The following is a 21,348-nucleotide window of genomic DNA, read 5'->3' as shown; positions in this document are numbered from 1 at the left end:
CAGAAAATGTTAACATTTACAGGTTCTTTCTTAATATAGGGGTAATCCTTGATCTTCATACTAATTTGGAAGTTTCTCCATTTCTTTTACATGATCACAAACAACAACAGCTTTGCACATCATTGATGTAATTGGACTTCCGAGTGTGCCATTTGGTTGTTGTGTTTACCTAGATTACAAAGTGATGACACTTTAAATATAATTAATTGATTTATAGATACTTTGGAACACACTGAGGTTTATATTTGTTTCATCAACAAATGTTACTATCTTTTATTATTCACATATAGCCGTGATAATTTATAGCTATGTCTAATGTATTTTTTCTCTCAATACATTTATGAAACTTTTGAACCCAGAGAGTGTTTTTTTTTGGCAAAAGCAAAGGGAACAAACATAGATTCCTTCTGCCGATTCTCCTCAATATCCCCTGCGTTTGATATTAACTAGATAAATCTTGACCTTTCCCAGACTAAAATAAAACTTGTTTCAGTTGTAGAATAAAACATATTCCTTATTAAAATTAATATATTCTTTCAGTCAATCCTTATTAGTTCTTAATTTATTTGGATGTGTGACAGGGCCTACCATTTAAAAAAAAACTCCACATAAAACAACAGATTATCATCTTTTAAGTGTACAATTAAGAAATCAATTTCTGCTTCTTGTTGACTTTAACTGTGCCAAATCTCAAGCGGACTCTGCAGTTTCTTTTCCATATTTATTCATGGGAAACAGCTGTCACTGGCAAGGCCAGAGTTATTGTTACCCTTCACAGGATGGTGGTGAATCACTTTGCTGAATACAAATTAGGGATTTTCTAATCTGCTTTGGAGGGAATCAAGAGTTAGTCACTTTGCTGTGGGTCTGGAAGTACATATAGTTCAGGCTTGGAAAGGAGAGGAGATTTCCCTTACACCTTCCTGCTTTTATTTTGTTTTAGTTAATTGAACTTAAATGCTCTATTTGCTCTGAGAGAATTTGAACACATGTCCACAGACCATTAGTTTAGGTCTCTACATTACTATTCAGGATTTTAATTACTACACTCAATATCATGGAATGTAGGATCTCACTCCACTCCTGGCTGAGCTATAGTTCTACACTCAATCTCTGTTTATACAGCAGTGATAATGAAGTTTAATAGCTTTACACTGACACATTTGTGGTTTCAATACCTAGTACTTGAAAAGTCAGGTCTGTTTTCTTTGGAATAGAGGAGATTACAGGCTAAGAAAAACTTAAAATCCTTAAAACAAATACCAAGCAGGTGACGCACCATCTATGGAGTGAAACAGTGTTAATACATCAGGTCGCAAACATACTAGAATAACTTCAGATGATATGGTAATTCTGTGAAAGTGTTCAAGATTAAAAAGACAGGGCTAGAATAGATAGAAACAAATTGCAGAGGTCAGAAAAAAGAGACAGGACACAAAGTAAAAGATTAAGTGAAAGATTTTTGACAAGGCAAGAGAGAGACTTTTTATATAAAGGGTTGTGAGGTTATAGACCAGACTTAGGAGTGAGTGACTGAAACAGAGGTTATCTCCACGTTTACAAGTAGCTTAGATAAGTGGTTAAACTGAAGGGGATTAGAAAAAAATGAAGAACACAGTACAAAGGATTTAATATTAGTTGTGGGAAAGCTATGAGAATCAGTCAGGAGGGAGGGATAAACTGACAGAGGCATGTGAACAAGTATGAGCTGATCAAATACAATCAATCAGTAAGGCTTTCAGGGGAAGTCTGACCACAGAAGGGGTGAGAATTGACAGCTGCTTGTATTGAGAGCGGAAGGCAAAAGCTTCAGTTTCCCTAACATTTAATTGCAGGATTTGTCTTTTAATCCAATTCTAGATGAACAACAAATAAGGAGACAAATCAAATGCTGTGAAGGGCTGAAAACAGATGGTGGTGAGATTGTGTTCAGAGTTGTTTGGAACCTATATGTTTTCTGGTGATATAACCACTGATGATTGTAAATGATCACCAGGATGGGGATTCCAGAGGGAATGTTGCAGAAGGAGGAAAGGAAGCCATTGACAGAGCTTTACTGATTCTAACAAAGAGAAAAAGGAATGGAATCAGATGAGGCTAATCACACTCAGGAGGATAATAGAAAGAAAGCACTGAAGGAAGATGATGTAATCAAACTTGTTAAAGGTTGCTGATAGATTTACAAGGATAAGGATTGACAAGCACAGTGAGCAAATCACACAACACCAGGTTATAGTCCAACTGGTTTAATTGGAAGCACACTAGCTTTCAGAGCACCGCTCCTTCATCAGATGATAATGGAGGACATAATTCTAAGGCACAGAATGGATAGCAAAAAGTTACAGTGTGATGTAACTGAAATTATACATTGAAAAATACCTTGATTTTCTGTTGAGTCTTTCATCTGTTCGAATACCCATGATAGTTTCACTTCTTTCATGTGTAAATCACAAAGCCCTTTCTTAAAGAAGTTGCATTCTCAGGTTAGCTGTAACAATGAGTTTTAGCTAGACAATATGTTGTCTAGCTAACATTCATTGTTACAGCTAACCTGAGAATGCAACTTTTAAAAAAAAGGGTTTTGTGATTAACACATGAAAGAAGTGAAACTATCATTGTATTCGAACAGATGAAAGACACAACAGACAATCAAGGTATTTTTCAATGTATAATTTCAGTTACATCACACTGTAAATTTTTGCTATCCATTCTGTGCCTTAGAATTATGTCCTCCACTATCATCTGATGAAGGAGCGGTGCTCTGAAAGCTAGTGTGCTTCCAATTAAACCAGTTGGACTATAACCTGGTGTTATGTGATTTTTAATTTTGTACACCCCAGTCCATCACCGGCATCTCCATATCATGACTACCATTGTCATGTAGGATGATAATGTAGCTTTGATAAGGGCCATGTCAGCACTAGGGCAGAAATTTAATTGGGTGGAAGTGGGTACTGCAGATGCTGGAGATTAGAGTCAAAATTAGAGTAGGGTAAAAAATGAGGTCTGCAGATGCTGGAGATCACAGTTGAAAATGTGTTGCTGGTTAAAGCACAGCAGGTTAGGCAGCATCCAAGGAATAGGAAATTCGACGTTTTGAGCATAAGCCCTTCCTCATTCCTGATGAAGGGCTTATGCCCGAAACGTCGAATTTCCTATTCCTTGGATGCTGCCTAACCTGCTGTGCTTTAACCAGCAACACATTTTCAACTCAAAATTAGAGTAGTGCTGGAAACGCACAGCAGGTCAGACAGCATCCAAGGAGCAGGAAAGTCGACATTTCAGGCAAAAGCCTTCATCAGGAATGAGATCGTCTCATTCCTGATGAAGGGCTTTTGCCCAAAACGTCGATTTTCCAGCTCCTCGGATGCTGCTTGACCTGCTGTGTTTTTCCAGCACCACTCTAATTTTGACAAAAATCTAACTGGACAGTTTCAAACATGGAGTTGCATCTGAGAATGAAGCAGGTTTGGCAGGTGACAATACATTCAAGAACTGTGCAGAAGCTAAGAAGGATGGAGACCAGGTGTTAGTTTTCAAAGATGAGAGAAACCAAGGATTTTTTTTTAGGAGACATGTGATGGCAGATGTGAAAAGGGAATAAACAGTTTAATTATCTAGTTTCTGTTGATTTTGTGAAGAGTTGAACAATGATTGGTCTCGGAGTAGCTAATGTACATGATATGAGTGGTTAAAGTATCATTAGTAATCCCTGTAATTAATTTTGGGTGCATCAGTGATCATGTGATTTCAGTCCTGCATACCAACACAGCCTCCTTCATAATGCTGGGTACACTATTTCCTGAAAAACAGTTCCGAAGGGATATTAGCTTCTATCTTCTGAAAACAAAATCTCAGAATCTCCCCTGCTAATTTGTGACTGAAAATATTTTTATAACTTTTATAATGTGTGTGGAAGAAAGTGTTTCCCGAGAGCAGGTTTCCTCCCTGGACTATAGACTTCCATAGCAGACCCAGCAATAACAATTAAATCTGCAACTGTAATTACCCACATTTTTGTGTCTCCTAAATAACTGACAAGCTGAAGTAGCTATTCCCAGCCGTGTACTAAAAAACCTTGACTTTTGATACAGTAGTTAAATGTAATGATGGAAATTAGATTCACTGTTCGCATCTGATGAATGAAGATCTTAAACAAGGAAGACAGAAAATTTAAAAGTTACAGAGGTGAATTCCATCCCTCTTGAAGTATTGCCATCAAGGGGGATTTTAGAAGGTAATGTAAATAGTGTCTTTCAGGTAAGAGAACCACATCTGTCTGGGTCAGGCAGCATCCATAGAGAGAAACCAAGCCAATATTTTGAGTCTAGATGACTCTTCAACAAAGCTCTGAGGAAGAGACTTAAAATGTTAGCCTTTCTTTCTCTCTAAGGATGCTGCCTGACCTTTTATGATCTACAGTATTTTTTGCTTTCAGTAGAGATGTTAGCATCTGCAGTAATTTACTCCCGCATCTACCTGGCATTAGGCTTAACAACCAATTTAAGCACCACATTGTGAGTGATTCTGCATACCTACAGATATGCAGAACCTGACTCTGTATATACAGGCAACCAGAAATAGACAATAAACACTGACTTGCCAATGTCTCCATTTTCCATAAACAACTTATTAAAATTTAAAGTAAGAAATATGTATAAAGTAGAAATGTGTACGTGTCTTTAATCTTAGATTTGTACAAACCGAAAACAAAACTCCCGAAGAAGGTGGGAAACTAATGTCACTCTAAGACACATATCTCCAATTTTTTTTATTCTTAAATTCCCCTCCTTCCTCAGAACCTATGCCCCACCCATTTTGGAGATTCATGTCCAATATGCAACTTTACTTTTTTTATTTGAACAGTATTTTCACACAGCTGCTAATGTAGATACAGCTGCTAAACTCAACATTTTCTTCACCAACATTGTTTTAATCCTGCTCCCTTATACATTTTGGTGTTAGGATGAAATCTAATTGTACCATTAGAACTGACTGACAGGAAATTCACAAGTCTGATTGTAAAGAAAGTGCAGAGGGAATCTCATTTGTGTAAGATACTTGTGAAGTAACACCAGCAAAACATGATTGCATGCAAGGAATTCCATAGCCTGACAGCTTAGTAAACTCACCAAAAGGAACATTGCTGCCTCTACTCTGTCTGAGTAGAAAATACAGAATAATCAATCATCTGCAGCTTAACTAGAATGCACCTGCACCATTTAATTGTGTTTGTGATAGACTACCTCCTTTAAATCAGCCACCAATTTAAGATTACTTTTTGTGCAAACATTAACAAGCCAGTTGTAATGGTTATCATATTTCAAGATGATGCCAAGAGAGCAGCAACAGATGTTGCAGGAAGGTGCAGAGCACTGCATGTGCAATGTTAGTGGACTAGCAAATCAGCATCCAGCTAACATTCTGGAAACATGGTTTCCAATTCTATCCTGGCAGCTGGTGAAATTAGAATTTAGTAGAAACCTGAGATAAAAATCTATTCTAATTACCTTGAAACCACTGCAATTTTTTTTATTTGCAAAACAAAACTATCTGGTTCACTAATGTTCTTTAGGCAAGCAAATTTACCATCCTTACCTGGTCTGGTCTACATGTGAGCCCAGACACACAGCAATGTGACTAATTTTGAAATAGCCTAACAAAGAACTCAGTTCAAGGGCAATTAGGGATGGAGATGAAATGCTGGACTTGCCAGTGATCTCCACATCCCATACAAGAAGAAAAAAAATTCAGATAGGTTCCTATTTTTGCAAGTGGGAAAGGGAATGGTGTATGATACACCCAAACTCAGCAGCACTAGTTAAAGTCAATGCTGAGATCAAACAGAACACATTTCACTGCAGGAAAGGCCTTAATCCACAATGAGTTTTTTTTAAAAAACAGCAGACACAAATGCTCTTGAATAATAGATAAGATCTGAAATACTATCAGTCACAGAAAGCTGATTCTCTTTCCTTCTGGGTTGGATTTTTAAACAAAAACAAAATGCTTTTATGCCCATTTGTTCTTGCGCAAGGCTATAAATTGCCAGATTAGTTGAATTCTAGTGCAAACTTTGGAGAGCTGACCTTCCATTCTCTGGGTCACTAGAGTCCCATAAATAAAGTACCATAATTAATACACAACTTATACCCTGTCAGATGTGAGATAATATGCACAATAAGGCAAATGTTACTCATTTTAAATGAAGTAATTCTTAAGACTTAAAATTAAAATGTCACAAGAGTAAAGAACATAAAATAACAAATTAATGTGCAGACTAATATGTACTTATTGTAAAGTCAAATGAATACAGAACACACTTAACATGGCCCAACTCACCTTATGTTCAGCTCAATCATGTTATTCCTGAACCTAAAATGACATTTAATTATGAGGTATAAATTACCATACACAGTGCAACCAGTGCTAAAATAGCATTATTTGAAGAACAATATTTCATATTAGTCTAGACAGTAGAAGGCCCATCACTAATGAATTTGAAGGTCGAAGCAGATCAGCTGTCAATTACCCAATGTATGCAATTTCCACTTTCTAAAAACAAAACATAAAATTGCATTCCATGAATAATATTGAATAGAACAGCCATGGCTCAGCTGGTGGCAAACTCACTTCCACAAAACAAGATTATGGGTTCAAAGTCCTACTTTGGGACATGAGCACAAAAAACCAAGGCAGACATTCCAGTATATGTACTGGTTGAGGTGCCTCTTCCCAATTTGGCCTCTCAGATATAAAGAATTGCTCAGTGAAATATCTCTCAGTCAACATTACCTGGTCAATTTCACATTGTTGTTCTTGACAACTGACCTTTCTGTGCACAATTTGGCTGCCATGTTTCTTACATTACAACAGTGATTACACATCATAGTACATGATTATCCACAAAGTGCTTTGAGATATCTGGAGGTCAGGAAAGGTGCTTTAAAATGTTAGATATTTTATCCCTTTAAAGTGGAGCAGTATGTTTAAATTCACAACTGTCAGTTTACCTCTAATCACCTCTAAGACTTGTAGCAAGACCATCAAGTTCACACCTCTGTTCAATGGGCCTCAGGTTTACATTATGCACCATCAGGGAGACAAACATCTTGGATTGATCAGATGTTGAGAGGGTGAGGCCAAAAGATTCTCCACTGATTGAGAGGAGGTGGTTATACAAGTGTTGAGTAGAGTCCCAGGCTCCGACTTAACCTTGAGTGGTTTTCAAAACACTCCTTATATGCATTTGACTTTCCAACAGTTGGCATCGTTAACAACAGGATCTCACTGAAAGTCATTGGAAACTATGCCTGTTGTGTTCCAAACAATCAATGATTAGTTTTCTTCTGGCTATGAGTCATACAGCATAGGAGAAAGTCACCTAGAACATTGTGTCTGTCAGTTCTCTGAAACCAACTTTGCGATAACTCAACCTCTTGCTCCACCTCTATCATCCCGAATTCTTCTCCCCTTCAAGTAATTTACCTAATGCATCTTTGAAAGTCATTGTTGAATATTTATCCTCTCAGATGGGGGCATAGAACATACAGACAAGGAGCAGGGGTAGGTCATTTGGCCCCTCAAGACTGCAACACCATTTAATAAGGTCATGAGTGATCTGATAGTAATTGCAAATCCACATTCACATTTACCCCTGATCATGTTTCAATTCCTTGTTTATCAAAAATTGATTCATCGCTGCCTTAAACGTATTCAAGGACGATGTTTCCACCATATTTTCAGGAAATGAGTTCCAAAGATTCGCAACCACATGTGAGAAGAGATTTCATCTCATCATTCCACATCAACCCTGTTAAGATCTCTCAGGATGTTACTGTTTCTTTTCATCTCCTAAACTTCAGTAGATAAAAACCTAGCCTTTCCAAATTTTTCTCTTAAGATGTTCTGGGTAACAGTCTGAGAAACTTTCTGTGAACTGTTTCAAACTCATTTATAATTTTCCTCAAATCAGGTGACTGATACTGTACAAAATACTCCAGCAATGTCACCTGTGAACTTGAGGAACTGAAGTGTAAATTCCTCACTTTTGTATTCAGTTCCCCTTGTGACAAATGAAAAGATTTATTCATAACTACTTGCTGCACCTGCATACTAGCCTTTTCAAATTGACACAAGGACACTTTCTGCATTTTAGAGCTTTGCAATCTCTCACTATTTAATTAAAATATCTTGGTTATTCTTGCTGTCAAAGCAGACAATTTTCTGTTTGCCAGATCTTTGCTCATTCAGTTAACCTGTCTGTATCTTTTGGTAGCCTTGGATCATAATTCATGTAAATAAAAAAAAAATTTCATCCAAATTCTTGCAACTACTTGAAATCTGTTAAATAATGTTGCTTCTCCCACTATTGACAGTTTTTCCTGATTCACTCTGTTAAATATCTCTACTTAATCTTTTCTTCTGTTGGAAAAGCCATAGCTTTTTTTTGTCTTTCCATATAACTATAGTGCTAAATGAATTATTGGTGTTAAATCTCTGTTGTATCTTCTCCAAAACCTTGACTTCCTTCCTAAAGTCAGATGTCCAGATACTCCAGCTCAGGCCTAACCAGTGATTTCTAAAAATTTAATTGTAGCATCCTGACTTTTGTAATCTATTCCTCTAATAAAAGAGCCCAAATCCAATACAATCTCCTTAATTTATTTTGCCATCTTCAAAGATGTGTATAAGTATCCCTCCCCCCCAGGTTTCTTTGTTCCTGAACCCCTTTTAAAGTTGCACTATTTAGTTCATATTATCTCTCCAAATTTAGAATTCTTACAGTGCAGAAAAAGGCCAATTGGCCCATCAAGTCTGCACCAACCCTCCAAACAGAATCTCCCCCAATTCCCATAACCCTGCATTTCATATGGCTAACCCACCTAGCCTGCACACTATGGGACAGTTTAACATGGTCAGTCCCCCTAGCCTGCACATCTTTGTACTATGGAATGAAATCAGAACAACCAGCGGAAATCCACACAGATGTGGGGAGATTGTACAAACTCCACACAGACGGTCACCCAAGGCTGGTATCAAACCTAGTTCCCTGGTGCTGTGAGGCAGCAGTGCTAACCAGTGAACCACTACGCTGCCTGGGAAGTAGGGAACAGTATGTAGTGAACAGGATCATAGCAGACCTTAGAAGGACATTGACAGACTGATGAAGAGGGCAAAGACACAGGAGTAGAAGTAGACTGTTCAGTCCGTCGAGTTTACTCTATTATTCAATGAGATTGTACCTGAGTTGATTATCCTCAACGTCACTTGCCTGAATTTTCCCATAACCTTTGACTCTCTTACTGATTAAAAATCTGTCCATAGTATCCTTGAATATACTTAATGACCTGGCCTTGACAGGTTTTAAAGAATTCTACAGATTCACTGTGCACTGAGAGAAGAAATTGCTTCTCAACTATATCTTAAATGTGTGATACCTTATCCTGAGATTATGTCCTCTGGTCAACAAGGGAACAAAGGGAAAACAACTTTTGAGCATCTACCTTATCAAGTCTCCTAAAAATCTTGCATCTTTCAGTAACATCGACCATCAATCTTCTAAATTTCAATGAGCACAAGTCCAATCTACTTAATCTCTCTTCATAAGGCAGTCCCTCCATTCCTGGTGTCAGCATTGTGAACCTTTCCTGGCCTCCAATTCCAGTGTATCTTTCCTTCGATAAAGGTCCCAAAATTGTTTAAAGTATTCTAATAGTGGTCTAACTTGAGCCTTGAATAGTGTATTAGCAAAACCTCCAAACTTTCATACATCATTCCCATTGAAATAAAGGCCAGCATTCCATTTGTTTTCCCCATTAGCTGCTGAACTTGGATGCTAGCTTTTTGTGATTCCCACGAAAAACCATCACTTCACACCTCTGCTAAATGGTATTTGCCACGTGTCAATGCATTTTAGTAATCTCACAATGTCCTCTTGAGGAGTGACCTTAATCTCCTCATTGTTAGCAGTCCTTCCAAATTTCAAATTATCTGCAAACTTTGCTATAACGTTCTGGATTCCGTGGTCCAGATTACGAATGCATAACAAATAAATCACCAATCCAGATATCAACTTCTTAGAAACAACAGTGCATACTCTACTCCAGGCTGAAAAATATCCATTCATTCTTGACTATTCTTTGCTTTCTGTCCGGCAAATAATTTTGTATCCATTTTACCACTGTCTGTACTAACTCCATGGGCTTTCTTTCACTAGCCTGTGACACTTCATCAAAAAACTTCTTAAAAGAAATGGACTGCACCACCTTCTTTCATCCTCATCTTTACTTTTAAGAACTAGATAGTTTAGCAACCAGAATTAGTCTTTTAACAAATTTGTGCTAACTTTTTTAAATGCCAATTTTCTTCATTGCATATTATGTTTGCTAAAGCTTCCCACAACACCAATGTTCAACTAATTGGCCTGCAGCTTATAAGTTTATCCCCTCGCTGGTTTAAACAGGGTTTAATATTTGCAGCCCTTCACTCCTGCCACACTAGCCAAACTGAACATCTATCAATTTTTGAATTAACTTTGCTCAACAATTAAGGATGTATCCCATTTTGTATTTTTGAGGAATAATAACTTTAAGTATTTTTGCTGTGTTATTCTACTGAATATTGCTACTGCCTCCTTTTCTAATTTCTGCAGCAGTAGCATCATCATTTCTCATGAAAACAGAAAATTGAACCATGCTGTTTCTTTTGTATATTACTTGGAGTTGCCTGAATACAGGTAATATGCATTAATTTGAAATATAACTGTTACCCTTATGGTTATGGAAGCATAATTATTGTTTGGAGGTACATGATGTTTTATGTGATTTTTTTGTTAAAGTAAAAGCTTACAGGTATATAGAAATTAAGCTTCAATGTTCTATCCTTTACCATCTGGCTATTTGTTCTAATATACTCTGTCTCCACAAAAAAAACCTACTTATAAAAGATGGTGTTAATAAATTGCAAATAGCGAGTATAAAGACAATCTCTTAATATAAACAAAACAAAATATATAGTTAGGTTCCCTACAGTATGGAAACAGGCCCTTCGGCCCAACAAGTCCACACCGACCCTCCAAAGTGCAACCCAAGCAAACTTATTCCCCTACATTCATCCCAACTGATGCACCTAACACAATGGGTAATTTAGCATGGCCAATTCACCTAACCCGCACATCTTTGGACTGTGGGAGGAAACTGGAGCACCTGGAGGAAACCCACACAGACACGGGGAGAATGTGCAAACTCCACACAGACAGTTGCCCAAGGCAGGAATTGAACCCAGGTGCCTGGTGCAGTGAGGCTACAGTGCTAACCACTGAGCCATTGTGCTGCCACAATGGGATTTATGAAGGATAAACAGGCTTAGGTGATATGGGAAATGAAATAAAGGCATCTAACCACAAAAAATGCAGGAGGAACTCAGCAGTCACTGGACTCGAAGAGTTAACATTCTTCCCACAAATGCTGCCAGGCCTGCTGAGTGTCTCCAGCAATTTCTGTTTTTGTTGCAGCTCTTCAACATCTGCAGTTCTTTATTGCATTTTAGTAAGGCATATAATTGTGGACAAAGAAATAGATAGCATTTAAGGATTAATAAATCATTTACAAAAAATACCTTTATGTTTAGGCTCACAGAAAAGGAGGGTCAACAAGGATTTTCAGGATGAGCTAAATATTGTGTTAGATCGAAGGAGCAGGTTTAATGTTACTAAAAGAGAAACAAACCTGAGATATAGGAGGATGTTAAAATTTAGGAAAGAAGTACCAATATATTGAGCTGACCAATAAAAAGACTAGCAGAACATGTTAAAAACAGAACTGTAAATGTAGTGAAAAGAACCGCGATTCCAGATGATATCAAACCTGAAGTTACAATGAAGATTAAAAAATGGGCAGAGATAAGAAATAAATACTTGTATCTCTCCTCACTTGTAGAATACAAAAACGTGTTCTGAAAATATTGAGGAAAAAGGAGTGAGGAGCTTAAAGAGGCTTGTTTAAGATACTACTGGATGACTTGATGGGATTAAATTTGATAAATCCTCAGGACCTGACAGACTTGCATTCATAAAGTCATAGAGTCATAGAGATGTACAGCATTGAAACAGACCCTTCGGTCCAATCTCACCATGCCGACCAGATATCGCAACCCAATCTAGTCCCACCTGCCAGCACCCGACCCATATCCCTCCAAACCCTTCCTATTCATATACCCATCCAAATACCTCTTAAATGTTGCAATTGTACCAGCCTCCACCACTTTCTCTAGCAGCTCATTCCATACACGTACCACCCTTTGTGTGAAAAAGTTGTTCCGTAGGTCTCTTTTATATCTTTCCCCTCTCACCCTAAACCTATGCCCGAACCCAGGGAAAAGACATTGCCTATTTACCTTATCCATGCCCCCCATTAATTTTGTAAAGCTCTATAAGGTCACCCCTCAGTCTCCGACGCTCCAGAGGAGACAGCCCTAGCCTGTTCAGCCTCTCCTTATAGCTCAAATCCTCCAACACTGGCAACATCCTTGTAAAGCATTTCTGAACCTTTTCAAGTTTCACAACGTCTTTTTTACCCTCAAGTCTGCTTTCCCCATGCAATAAAATCATGTTTGATCTGAGTGTAACCTTAACTTCACTTCCCCATAATCCTCAAGCCCCTTCTCAAATCAAATATCTGCCTATTTACCAATGAATACACTCAATGGCCATGGCTCCATTACTAGCTTGGAAACAGAATTCCAAACATTATCTGAGTGAAGAAATTCCTTGTCTCCATCTTTAATGGGAAATCCCATTTTGAATTTGTGCTTCCCAGTTCTAAACAACCCCACAGGGAGAAACATTTTCCCAGCCTCCACTGTCAAATTCCATCAAAATCTTATGTTTCAATAAGTTTAAATCTCACTCTCTCAAATTCCAATGATGACAGGCTGAACTTTCTCAATGTTTCTTCAAAAGGTAAATGCCTCAATCCAGGAAGCTTCTCTGAACTGCTTCCAATGCGAATATATTCCTCCTTAGGATTACCAAACCTATACCGTATATGGTACTCTAAGTGTCCTTTTACTAATGTCCCACATAAATTGCAGCCAAATTTCCTTACTCTAATACACGATTCCCTTTGCAATAAACACTAACGTTTCACTCACCTTCCAGAATACTTGCTGTACCTGAGTACTAATTGTGATTCATGTACGAGGACAACCAGATTCCTCGGTATGGTGGAATTATTTGGTCTCTCTCCTTAAGATAATGTTCTTCTTTTCTATTCTTCCTGCTGAAGTTGACAACCTCATATCTGCCCATAATCATATTCCTTCTGTCAATTCTTTCTCACCCACTTAATTTACCAGTACGCCTTTGAAAATTCTTCATACCCTCTACATAGTTTTCTTTGCCATACCTGGCAGCAGCAGTAAATTTGGCTTCATGGGCCTGTTCCTGGGCTGTGCTGTTCTATATAATAGAGTTAGTCTCTTAGCCAATCATTAATCTAGATCATACACCATTGAGGCCTCAGCGCTGATTCCGGCACCAAATCCAATCTACCATTCTGAAAATACTCCCATTTATTCCATCTTTCCTGTTCATTCAGCAGTTCTCCAACAGTATATACACATCAGCACCATAACCTTGTATTTGTGTTAGACTTTAATGTAGCACCTTATCAAATGCCTTTGGAAATCTAAACGCTTGGTTCCCCTCACTCACCCTATTTGTTACATCCTCCAAGCACTCTAGTAAATTCATCAAAAATAAGTTCCCTTTCAAAAAATAATGTATCTGTCTGGTTCTATTTTAACTATTGGTAATCAGAAGTAGGAAAAATGAGCTTAGAATCTGGTAATGGGGCACGTAGGAAATCATAAAATTTCTAAACAAAGTCAGTGTCATAAATATTTATGAAAGGCAAATATGTTTGACAAAACTATTAAGATATTCTTGAGGATGTAAGTAATAAGACAGATATGGGGAAAATAAGCATGTAGTATATTTTGATAACCAAAAATATTCAAGAAGAAATTATCTACACAATGTTAGGACTTATGAGTTTTGGAGCAATGTAATAAAATGGATTGAAGGTTACTGCCTATGAAACAGAGACAGGAACAAATGGTACATTTTTAGATTAGAAGGTTGTACCTCGTAACTATGCACTACAAAAATTATTGCTTGAGCTTTAGCTATTTACAAACATTATTAATGACTTGGATCAGGAGACTAAGTGTAACATATTTTAGTTGGTGATGATATAAAGTCAAGTACAAAGGGGATGTAAAGATGCTGTAGAGGATATAACAGGTTGAATGAGTGGGCAAGGAAATAGTTTCTGAAATACAATGTGGTGAACTGTGAAGTTGTCCACTATGGCAGACAAAAAATAGAGCATAATATTGTTTTAAATGGCAGACGAGCAAATATGTGCATTTAGAAGACCCTAGATGTCCAGATATGTTAATTATAAAAAGTTAACAATCAGATCAACAAGCAGTTAGGAAAGAAGGATGTAGTTCAAAATTTGTTACAAGAGGATTAAAGTATAAGAGTAAAGTTTCTATAAACACATTCGATATGTGAAACTTGAAAGGGTTCAGAAAAGATTTACAAGGATGTTGCCAGGACTGGAGGATTTGAGCTATAGGGAGAGGCTGAACAGGCTGGGGCTGTTTTCCTTGGAGTGTCAGAGGCTGAGAGGGTGACGTTACGGAGGTTTATAAAATCATGAGGATAAATAGACAAGGTCTCTTCCTTGGGGTGGGGAAGTCTAGAACTAGAAGGCATAGGTTTAGGGTGAGAGGGAAAAGATATAAAATAGACCTAAGGGGTAACCTTTTCACACAGAAGGTGGTATGTGTATGGAATGAGCTGCCAGAAGAGGTGGTGTATGCCAGAACAATTACAATATTTAAAAGGCATCTGGATGGGTATATGAATAGGAAGGGTTTGGAGGGATATGGGCCGAGTACTGCAGGTGGGGCTAGATTGGGTTGGGATATCTGGTTGGCATGGACAAGTAATGACTCTATGACATTAAGCACAGAGTGGCCTTGTCTGGAACAGTGAAGTATGCTTTCATCTTCTTAGCTGAGGAGGTATATTCTTCCTCTTGAGGGAATGCAAAAAGGTTCACTAAGCGGTTCCTGGAATGAGGGAACTGTACCTCTGAGCTGAAAATGTGTTGCTGGAAAAGTGCAGCAGGTCAGGCAGCATCCAAGGAGCAGGAGAATCCGGCATGAGCCCTTCTTCAGGAATGAGGAGAGTGTGCCAAGCAGGCTAAAATAAAAGGTAGGGAGGAGGGACTTGGGGGAGGGGCATTGGAAATGCAATAAGTAGAAGGAGGTTAAGGTGAGGGTGATGGGCCGGAGTGGGAGTGGGAGCGGAGAGGTCAGGAAGAAGATTGCAGGTTAGGAAGGTGGTGCTGAGTTCGAGTTGGGACTGAGACAAGGTAGGGGGAGGGGAAATGAGGAAACTAGAGAAATCTGCATTCATCCCTTGTGGTTGGAGGGTTCCTAGGTGGAAGATGAGATACTTTTCCTCCAGCCATCGTGTTGCTATGGAGGAGTCCAAGGACCTGCATGTCCTTGGTGGATTGGGAGGGGGAGTTGAAGTGTTGAGCCATGGGGTGATTGGGTTGGTTGGTCCGAGTGTCCCAGAGGTGTTCTCTGAAACATTCCACAAGTAGGCGGCCTGTCTCCCCAATATAGAGGAGGCCACATGGGGTGCAGCGGATGCAGTAAATGATGTGTATGGAGGTGCAGGTGAATTTGTGGCGCAATTTCCCCCCGGACGTGATCTGGGGGGAAGTATTTTGGCTTCTACATACTTCCTTTTTTATGAAAAGATGCTTTTGGTTACACAGCTTTTCATCATGATGAATAAAAGGTAATTTTCAACTGCAATACAGATCCTTCTGCTATAATGCACATTTCATTAAATAGGAATTCGCTGCAATATGACTGATGAATTAGGGACACTGTATCTAAAGTATGAACTTTTAAAACATGTGGTGGTTGTAATGCAATTATATTGTCAACTCTTTAAATGCTGTTTCTAAAGCATGACGTTTCTATAGTGAGTGGTTACACAAGAATGCAACCATCACGTAATAGAAAAATTGCCTGTACCTGGGTGTTAAACTGGTAGATCTCAAGCCTAGTCCAGTGAAGAACAGCCCTTATCCCTATCACACTGAGAAACATGAAATGAAAATCGAGACATGTTCAACAATAAGCAGAGGATTCAATCTACAAGGTTATCACCTGAGCAGTTAAGAATGAAGTTACTCTCATATTTCCTCACAATTCAGTTCTTGCTCCATTCTTCTGTATTGATAAATGGAGCTTTTCCTTTTTACTGCTGCAGACTGATCTCCTGTATATTTCCAACTTTTCCCTGTTTCTGTCAAGAAAACTGCATACTGTTGGATACACTACTTAGCATATGCCAAATGTACTATATGGGGAATAAAATAAAACAGATGTTTTGCATACTTTGAAACGTAGCGTAAGGTTTTTCTGACATGCAAACTATTCCACAGTTACCTTTATGTTGCTTTCATGGGATAGATGATTAAAATATCATAGTTGTGTAGCATATTATTTGGAAAATGACTTTGAAATCTTAGTTGTAAACATCATCTATTTGCAGTAGACTCAAATGACCAAATGGACTCCCTGCTCCAACTTACAATGGAAAACATTGCAGCAATAAGGTAATCAATAGGAGGGATTTGATTGTGCACTTGAGCAATACCTCATAGCCAGACACTGATATATATCCCGTCAAACAGAACCATTAGACAAAGTGAGTGTTTTGAAAACAAGGACAGACATCTCTACCAGCTTATTTCAAAACACAAGAATAAATAAATGCCAAAAAGGGATGGTTAATGGCTAGGGAATGGAATTTACAGTAGGCACTGAAGGCATGGTTTTGATTTTCCCAATTTATAATTGGAGATACTTTCTGTTCATGCAATATTGGTTAAAAAAAAAACAAGTTTTAAGTTTCGGAAGTTGAGAAAAATAGTGATCATGTAGAGTTGAATGTTATCAGTACACATGCGAAAAATAACATTGTTTTCTTGAATATTGCTGCCAAGGAGCAGAAATAGGAGAATGCATAGTTAGATCTTTGGGGCATATCTCAATAAATAGTGCAGAATCTGAAAGGGACGAAAATGTAGGCTTCAATTCAATGGCTACAATTAAATAACTAAGAATGGAATGAGACTAGTACCAGCCCACTCAACTGTGAGAGGCGTTGGAAAGGATGCTGTAGACAGGTTGAGGAGAAATACTTTAACACTATTACGATCACAAAGGACGTAATCTATGATTTTGAAAAGGGATGCTTCGGAACAGTGGCAGGGCTTGAAATCTGATTGGTAGGATTCAAATATGGAGATGTGGGGAAGATGGACATGAATTTGGGAAGTGACAACACATCGAAGGTCCATGGAGAGGAAAGGCAGTTTGAAAATGCAGCAGCACTTTGGAAGGACAATAGGTTCAAGGTTTTTTTTGAGCAGAAACACATGATGGCAGATTTGTTAAAGAGCAAGACTGTGTACCTGGTCAGTGAGAACTGTTTCATCAACCAACATGGGAACCACGGAGAGAGGTTGCTCAGCTGTTTAGCAGCAGTTGGCTCAAGGCAGAAGAGATGGGTCCCATGGAAAGATTTAGCTGAGAGTATGAAGGGAAGAAAGTATGACAGTAAATTGAGAATAATGCATGTTCAGGATAGGTTAGTGGAAGTTTGGACTGGCTGAAACCACTGATTGCACAGTCCCTGTTCTGGTGACAAAGAAATAAAGAGCCTCATGCACTTCTAGTCGGAGGGATGTGATGGAGGAAATGGACAGTTTTAAGAAGTCTATCTATATCACAGAAAAGAGATTTAGAGTTATCTGATTATACCAGGATAATCTGGAAAAGCGGTTTTGACTGATGACAACAGGACTCATGATTGATTAGTAACAATAGAATTTTAAAAAGCTCAAAATAAATTCTATTGTTTTTTTTAGAGAGCAGGCAATCTGCTTCCCCATTATAATGTTGACATGGATTTTAACAGAATGTGGGATATATAGTGTAATTGAAGATTGAATTCCAGAATGTTTAAATTCATGTCATCTGTGGAATTTTTGCTTTAGGTACAAAATAGCTTTGAATCATATTATTTTGGAAATGACTGTGATGAACCTCCAATTGGAAGAAGTTCTAAACCAAAGTAATGAATTAGCAAGTGTTCATTTTTAATATTTCTTCGAATTCAACTCTTCTTGTTTATAAGAAACTTTACATTTCATTAGATACAGCCAGTTAGTTCCATTTGGGTTTGTGGGGAAAAGCACCACAATCTGAAACCAAAAGAGAGGAATGCTGGAAAATCTCAGCAGGTCTGGCAGCATCTGTAAAGAGAGAAAAGAGCTGACGTTTCGAGTCTAACTGGCCCTTTGTCAAAGCTCATATAATAATAATGTCTTCAGAAGAAGTCAGCCAAAACAGTTGGGGCAGCAGTTTGAGTGTGCGTGTGTGTGTGTGTGTGTGTGGGGGGGGGGGGGGGGGGGGGGGGGGCTAGTAAGTTGAGATTCTAACATAGCTCTATAATTTCTCAGCAATGGGGGATGATTTCTACTTGCTACTGGGGGGAGAATAAACTCTGTAGCAAGTCGCTGGGTGAGTGGGGAATCAGTCTCTCTCTTTATTGCCCTGGGTGAGCCAGTTTCAGATTAGGGATCATTGCTGGAGCAGGGGATGGGGTACTGTTCTCTCTCTCTCGCCCCTCATTGGGGCTGGTGGTGGTGGTGGGGAGGAGGGCGAGGAGAAGCCAATCTCTCCCTATTGCCCTCTCACTGCTGCTGGAGAGGGGCAACAACCTCACTGGGTGCTATCTCCCCACAACCTTCCTCTCCCTAGAAAGTCTAGTTGCCCCACAGAGCCTTACTGAAGGGGTTGGAACATGGATTTCTCTCCATACAGACCCTGATGTGGCAGGTTGGCTGTACAGTATAAGTCAGAAGGGCATGGGGATGAATGGTGGTGAGTGAGTTTCCCCCCCCCCCCCCCCCCCCCCCCCCTCTCTCTCCATAGCACCTTACTGGAGTGTGGGAATAAAAAGTGAGTCTCTCCCCCAACGTTCTCCCTTCTGTAGTTCTCTCTCTCTCTCTCTCTTGCCCATTCCTTTGGTGTCGGCGCTTGAGTGAAAGGGGAGAGCACCCTGCTGCAGCAGCACAAGACCCCGCTGCACTCCGATCCCCCTGGAGGGGGGAGATACCAGCACCCAAGGCCGCTCGGCCCGCTGCCCAATGGCCAGCCTCTCCATTCCGCCGCCCCCCCCCCCCCACCCCCCAATGCCTGTACCTTGGACTCCCTCTGGCTCAGGGTTGAAACCGGGGAGACGGGTGTCTCTCCGCCGAGCCGCTCGTTTTCTTTCTCTGTGTCCCCAGCGCCGGGGCTGCTGCCGGTCTCCTCCGCTGGTATTTCCCGGTTTGGCATCTTGCACTCTCCCTCCCCGCTCAGGGCATTCCCGGGAGCGAGCGAGCGAGCGAAGATCGGGGAGGCGCCCCGGGACGGGGTAGGCGCCTGCAGAATGAATGAATGACTCGACTGGCGGCGGCTGGCTGCTTCCTTCCTCCCGCACCGATGGCCACAACTCCCAACTCTGTGTGGAGTTTATTCCTCTCTCTCTCTCTCTCTCTGTGTCTCTCCAGTGGCTTTTACCCTCCGGGCTCCTCACGTATTTCCGGCTGCGTGATGGATAAGAACAGCCGAGGGAGAGGCTTCAATCCCGGGAGCGGAGTCCGGGGAGAGGAGCCCCTGGCCCGGGGAACAGCAGCCTCACCCCCTCGCCGCTGCTGAAGCTGAGGCAACTTCCCAGCGCCCTCGCTGCTGTCCAGCCCAGCACCTGTAGCTGCCCTGACTTGTTGTTGATCAAAAGTCTCCCTCAGAATCCCGGCTTGTGTTGTTGTTGTTGTTGTTTGCAGTCGGCAGCCTCCAGCGCCGAGCAAGTGTTGCTCAGCACACACACTCCCGCCCGCTCTCACAACTGGTTTAACTTTTGTGATTTGCCAATGCGCAAAACAAAAATGCCAAGGATGTTCCCTAGATGGCTATGTTCCCTGCCCTCCACTGGGGTAAGTGATCCTTCTAACCAACTGCCGCTCCAGACTAAAAAGGAGGCATTTAAACAGCAGGTTTGGAAGTTTAGAAAAAATGTTCCACACTTTCTGCCTGTCAGCAGCTTTGCAACAAATTGACGCTTGGCTGTTCCTTAATATACCCACTTCTTTCATTCCTGCCGTCTGCAACAAGACCCAAGCTTAATCCGTCTCTTCTATCCTTGATTATGCTTATTTCTGTTTGAGTTTTGCTCTGACTGTTTTAGTCTGCCAAAGAATGATCTTTAAAAAAAATTGGATTCGGCGTTTACTGAAAGGTCAGGTCATTTGCAAACCTGGCTCAAGTGGTAAACAAGTCAGAATTATATCTGATCTCACTCTGGCAAGATTATATATGGCCACGTTACTGTAATTACATATTTAATATCACTCACAATTGTATCCTGATGAAGTTTAGACCAGAAATTTACAAAGTAAAACAGAAGCGACAGGAATTAATCCTTTGCAAATTGTGGAACAATTTGTACCACTTCATATTCAAGCTAAACTGAGCAACATTCTCGCGTTAAGGTTCCCCGTTGAGCTTAATGGCGATCGTGAAATTACAATATGAGAATTTATTTCTGCGGCAGCTATTTAAGATTTGGAATTAACATCGCCTTGAACCCTGATAATGCCATCAATTATGGAGCTGAAATCACTCTCCAGTTTGGAGGCAGATAAAGTAGTCACCGAAGCTGAACTCTAGCAGCTCCACAATTGCTACTGAAAGCGTTTTAATTTTCTTCTGAGATTTTAAATCATCTTTTGCGCCGGCTGCCACCCACAGCTCTGAAGATAATGGGCAGAATTTACTCAGCGACGTGGGCACTGGAGAGAACGAAATAATAAAATTCTCAATGTCGTGGTGAGGGGAGCCCGATCTCCACCTTAAGGTTTCAACCATGAGATGGGAATTTCTCTCGTGAAGGTCCTATTTGAAATAAAAATCAGGAACGGCTGGGGAAACTCCAAGTGACTCCACAGTTTAAGTCTGTTTCTCTCTGCAAAGATACTGCTAGACCTGCTGAGTCCCTCTATCACTTACTGTTCTTATTTCAGATTTTCAGCATCCACATCTTGTTTTTATTTGAAGGCCTTATTGGCAGGGATTGTTATCCCAAAATCTTGCCTTGTGTATTTGCAGGTTGTATGTCCCAGTTGGTGGGAAGATATTAGA

The 21,348-nt window shown here is 39.9% G+C and overlaps 1 protein-coding gene across 1 annotated transcript in view; it reads right to left on the bottom strand.

The window, feature by feature from the left end:
* stac (SH3 and cysteine rich domain) overlaps positions 1–19,506 on the bottom strand; it is a 121,080-nt gene extending 101,574 nt beyond the window's left edge. The window contains exon 1 of the mRNA XM_060823987.1: positions 19,372–19,506. Within this exon, the coding sequence (XP_060679970.1) occupies positions 19,372–19,506 (135 nt within the window). The remainder of the gene's footprint in view (positions 1–19,371) is intronic.
* Positions 19,507–21,348: the final 1,842 nt, after the last annotated feature.

Source organism: Hemiscyllium ocellatum, chromosome 4 (genome assembly GCF_020745735.1).
Source record: "Hemiscyllium ocellatum isolate sHemOce1 chromosome 4, sHemOce1.pat.X.cur, whole genome shotgun sequence".
In the NCBI taxonomy this organism is placed as follows: domain Eukaryota; kingdom Metazoa; phylum Chordata; class Chondrichthyes; order Orectolobiformes; family Hemiscylliidae; genus Hemiscyllium; species Hemiscyllium ocellatum.
Note: the sequence above shows the minus strand (reverse complement) of the source record. Positions and strands in the feature narration are given on the sequence as shown.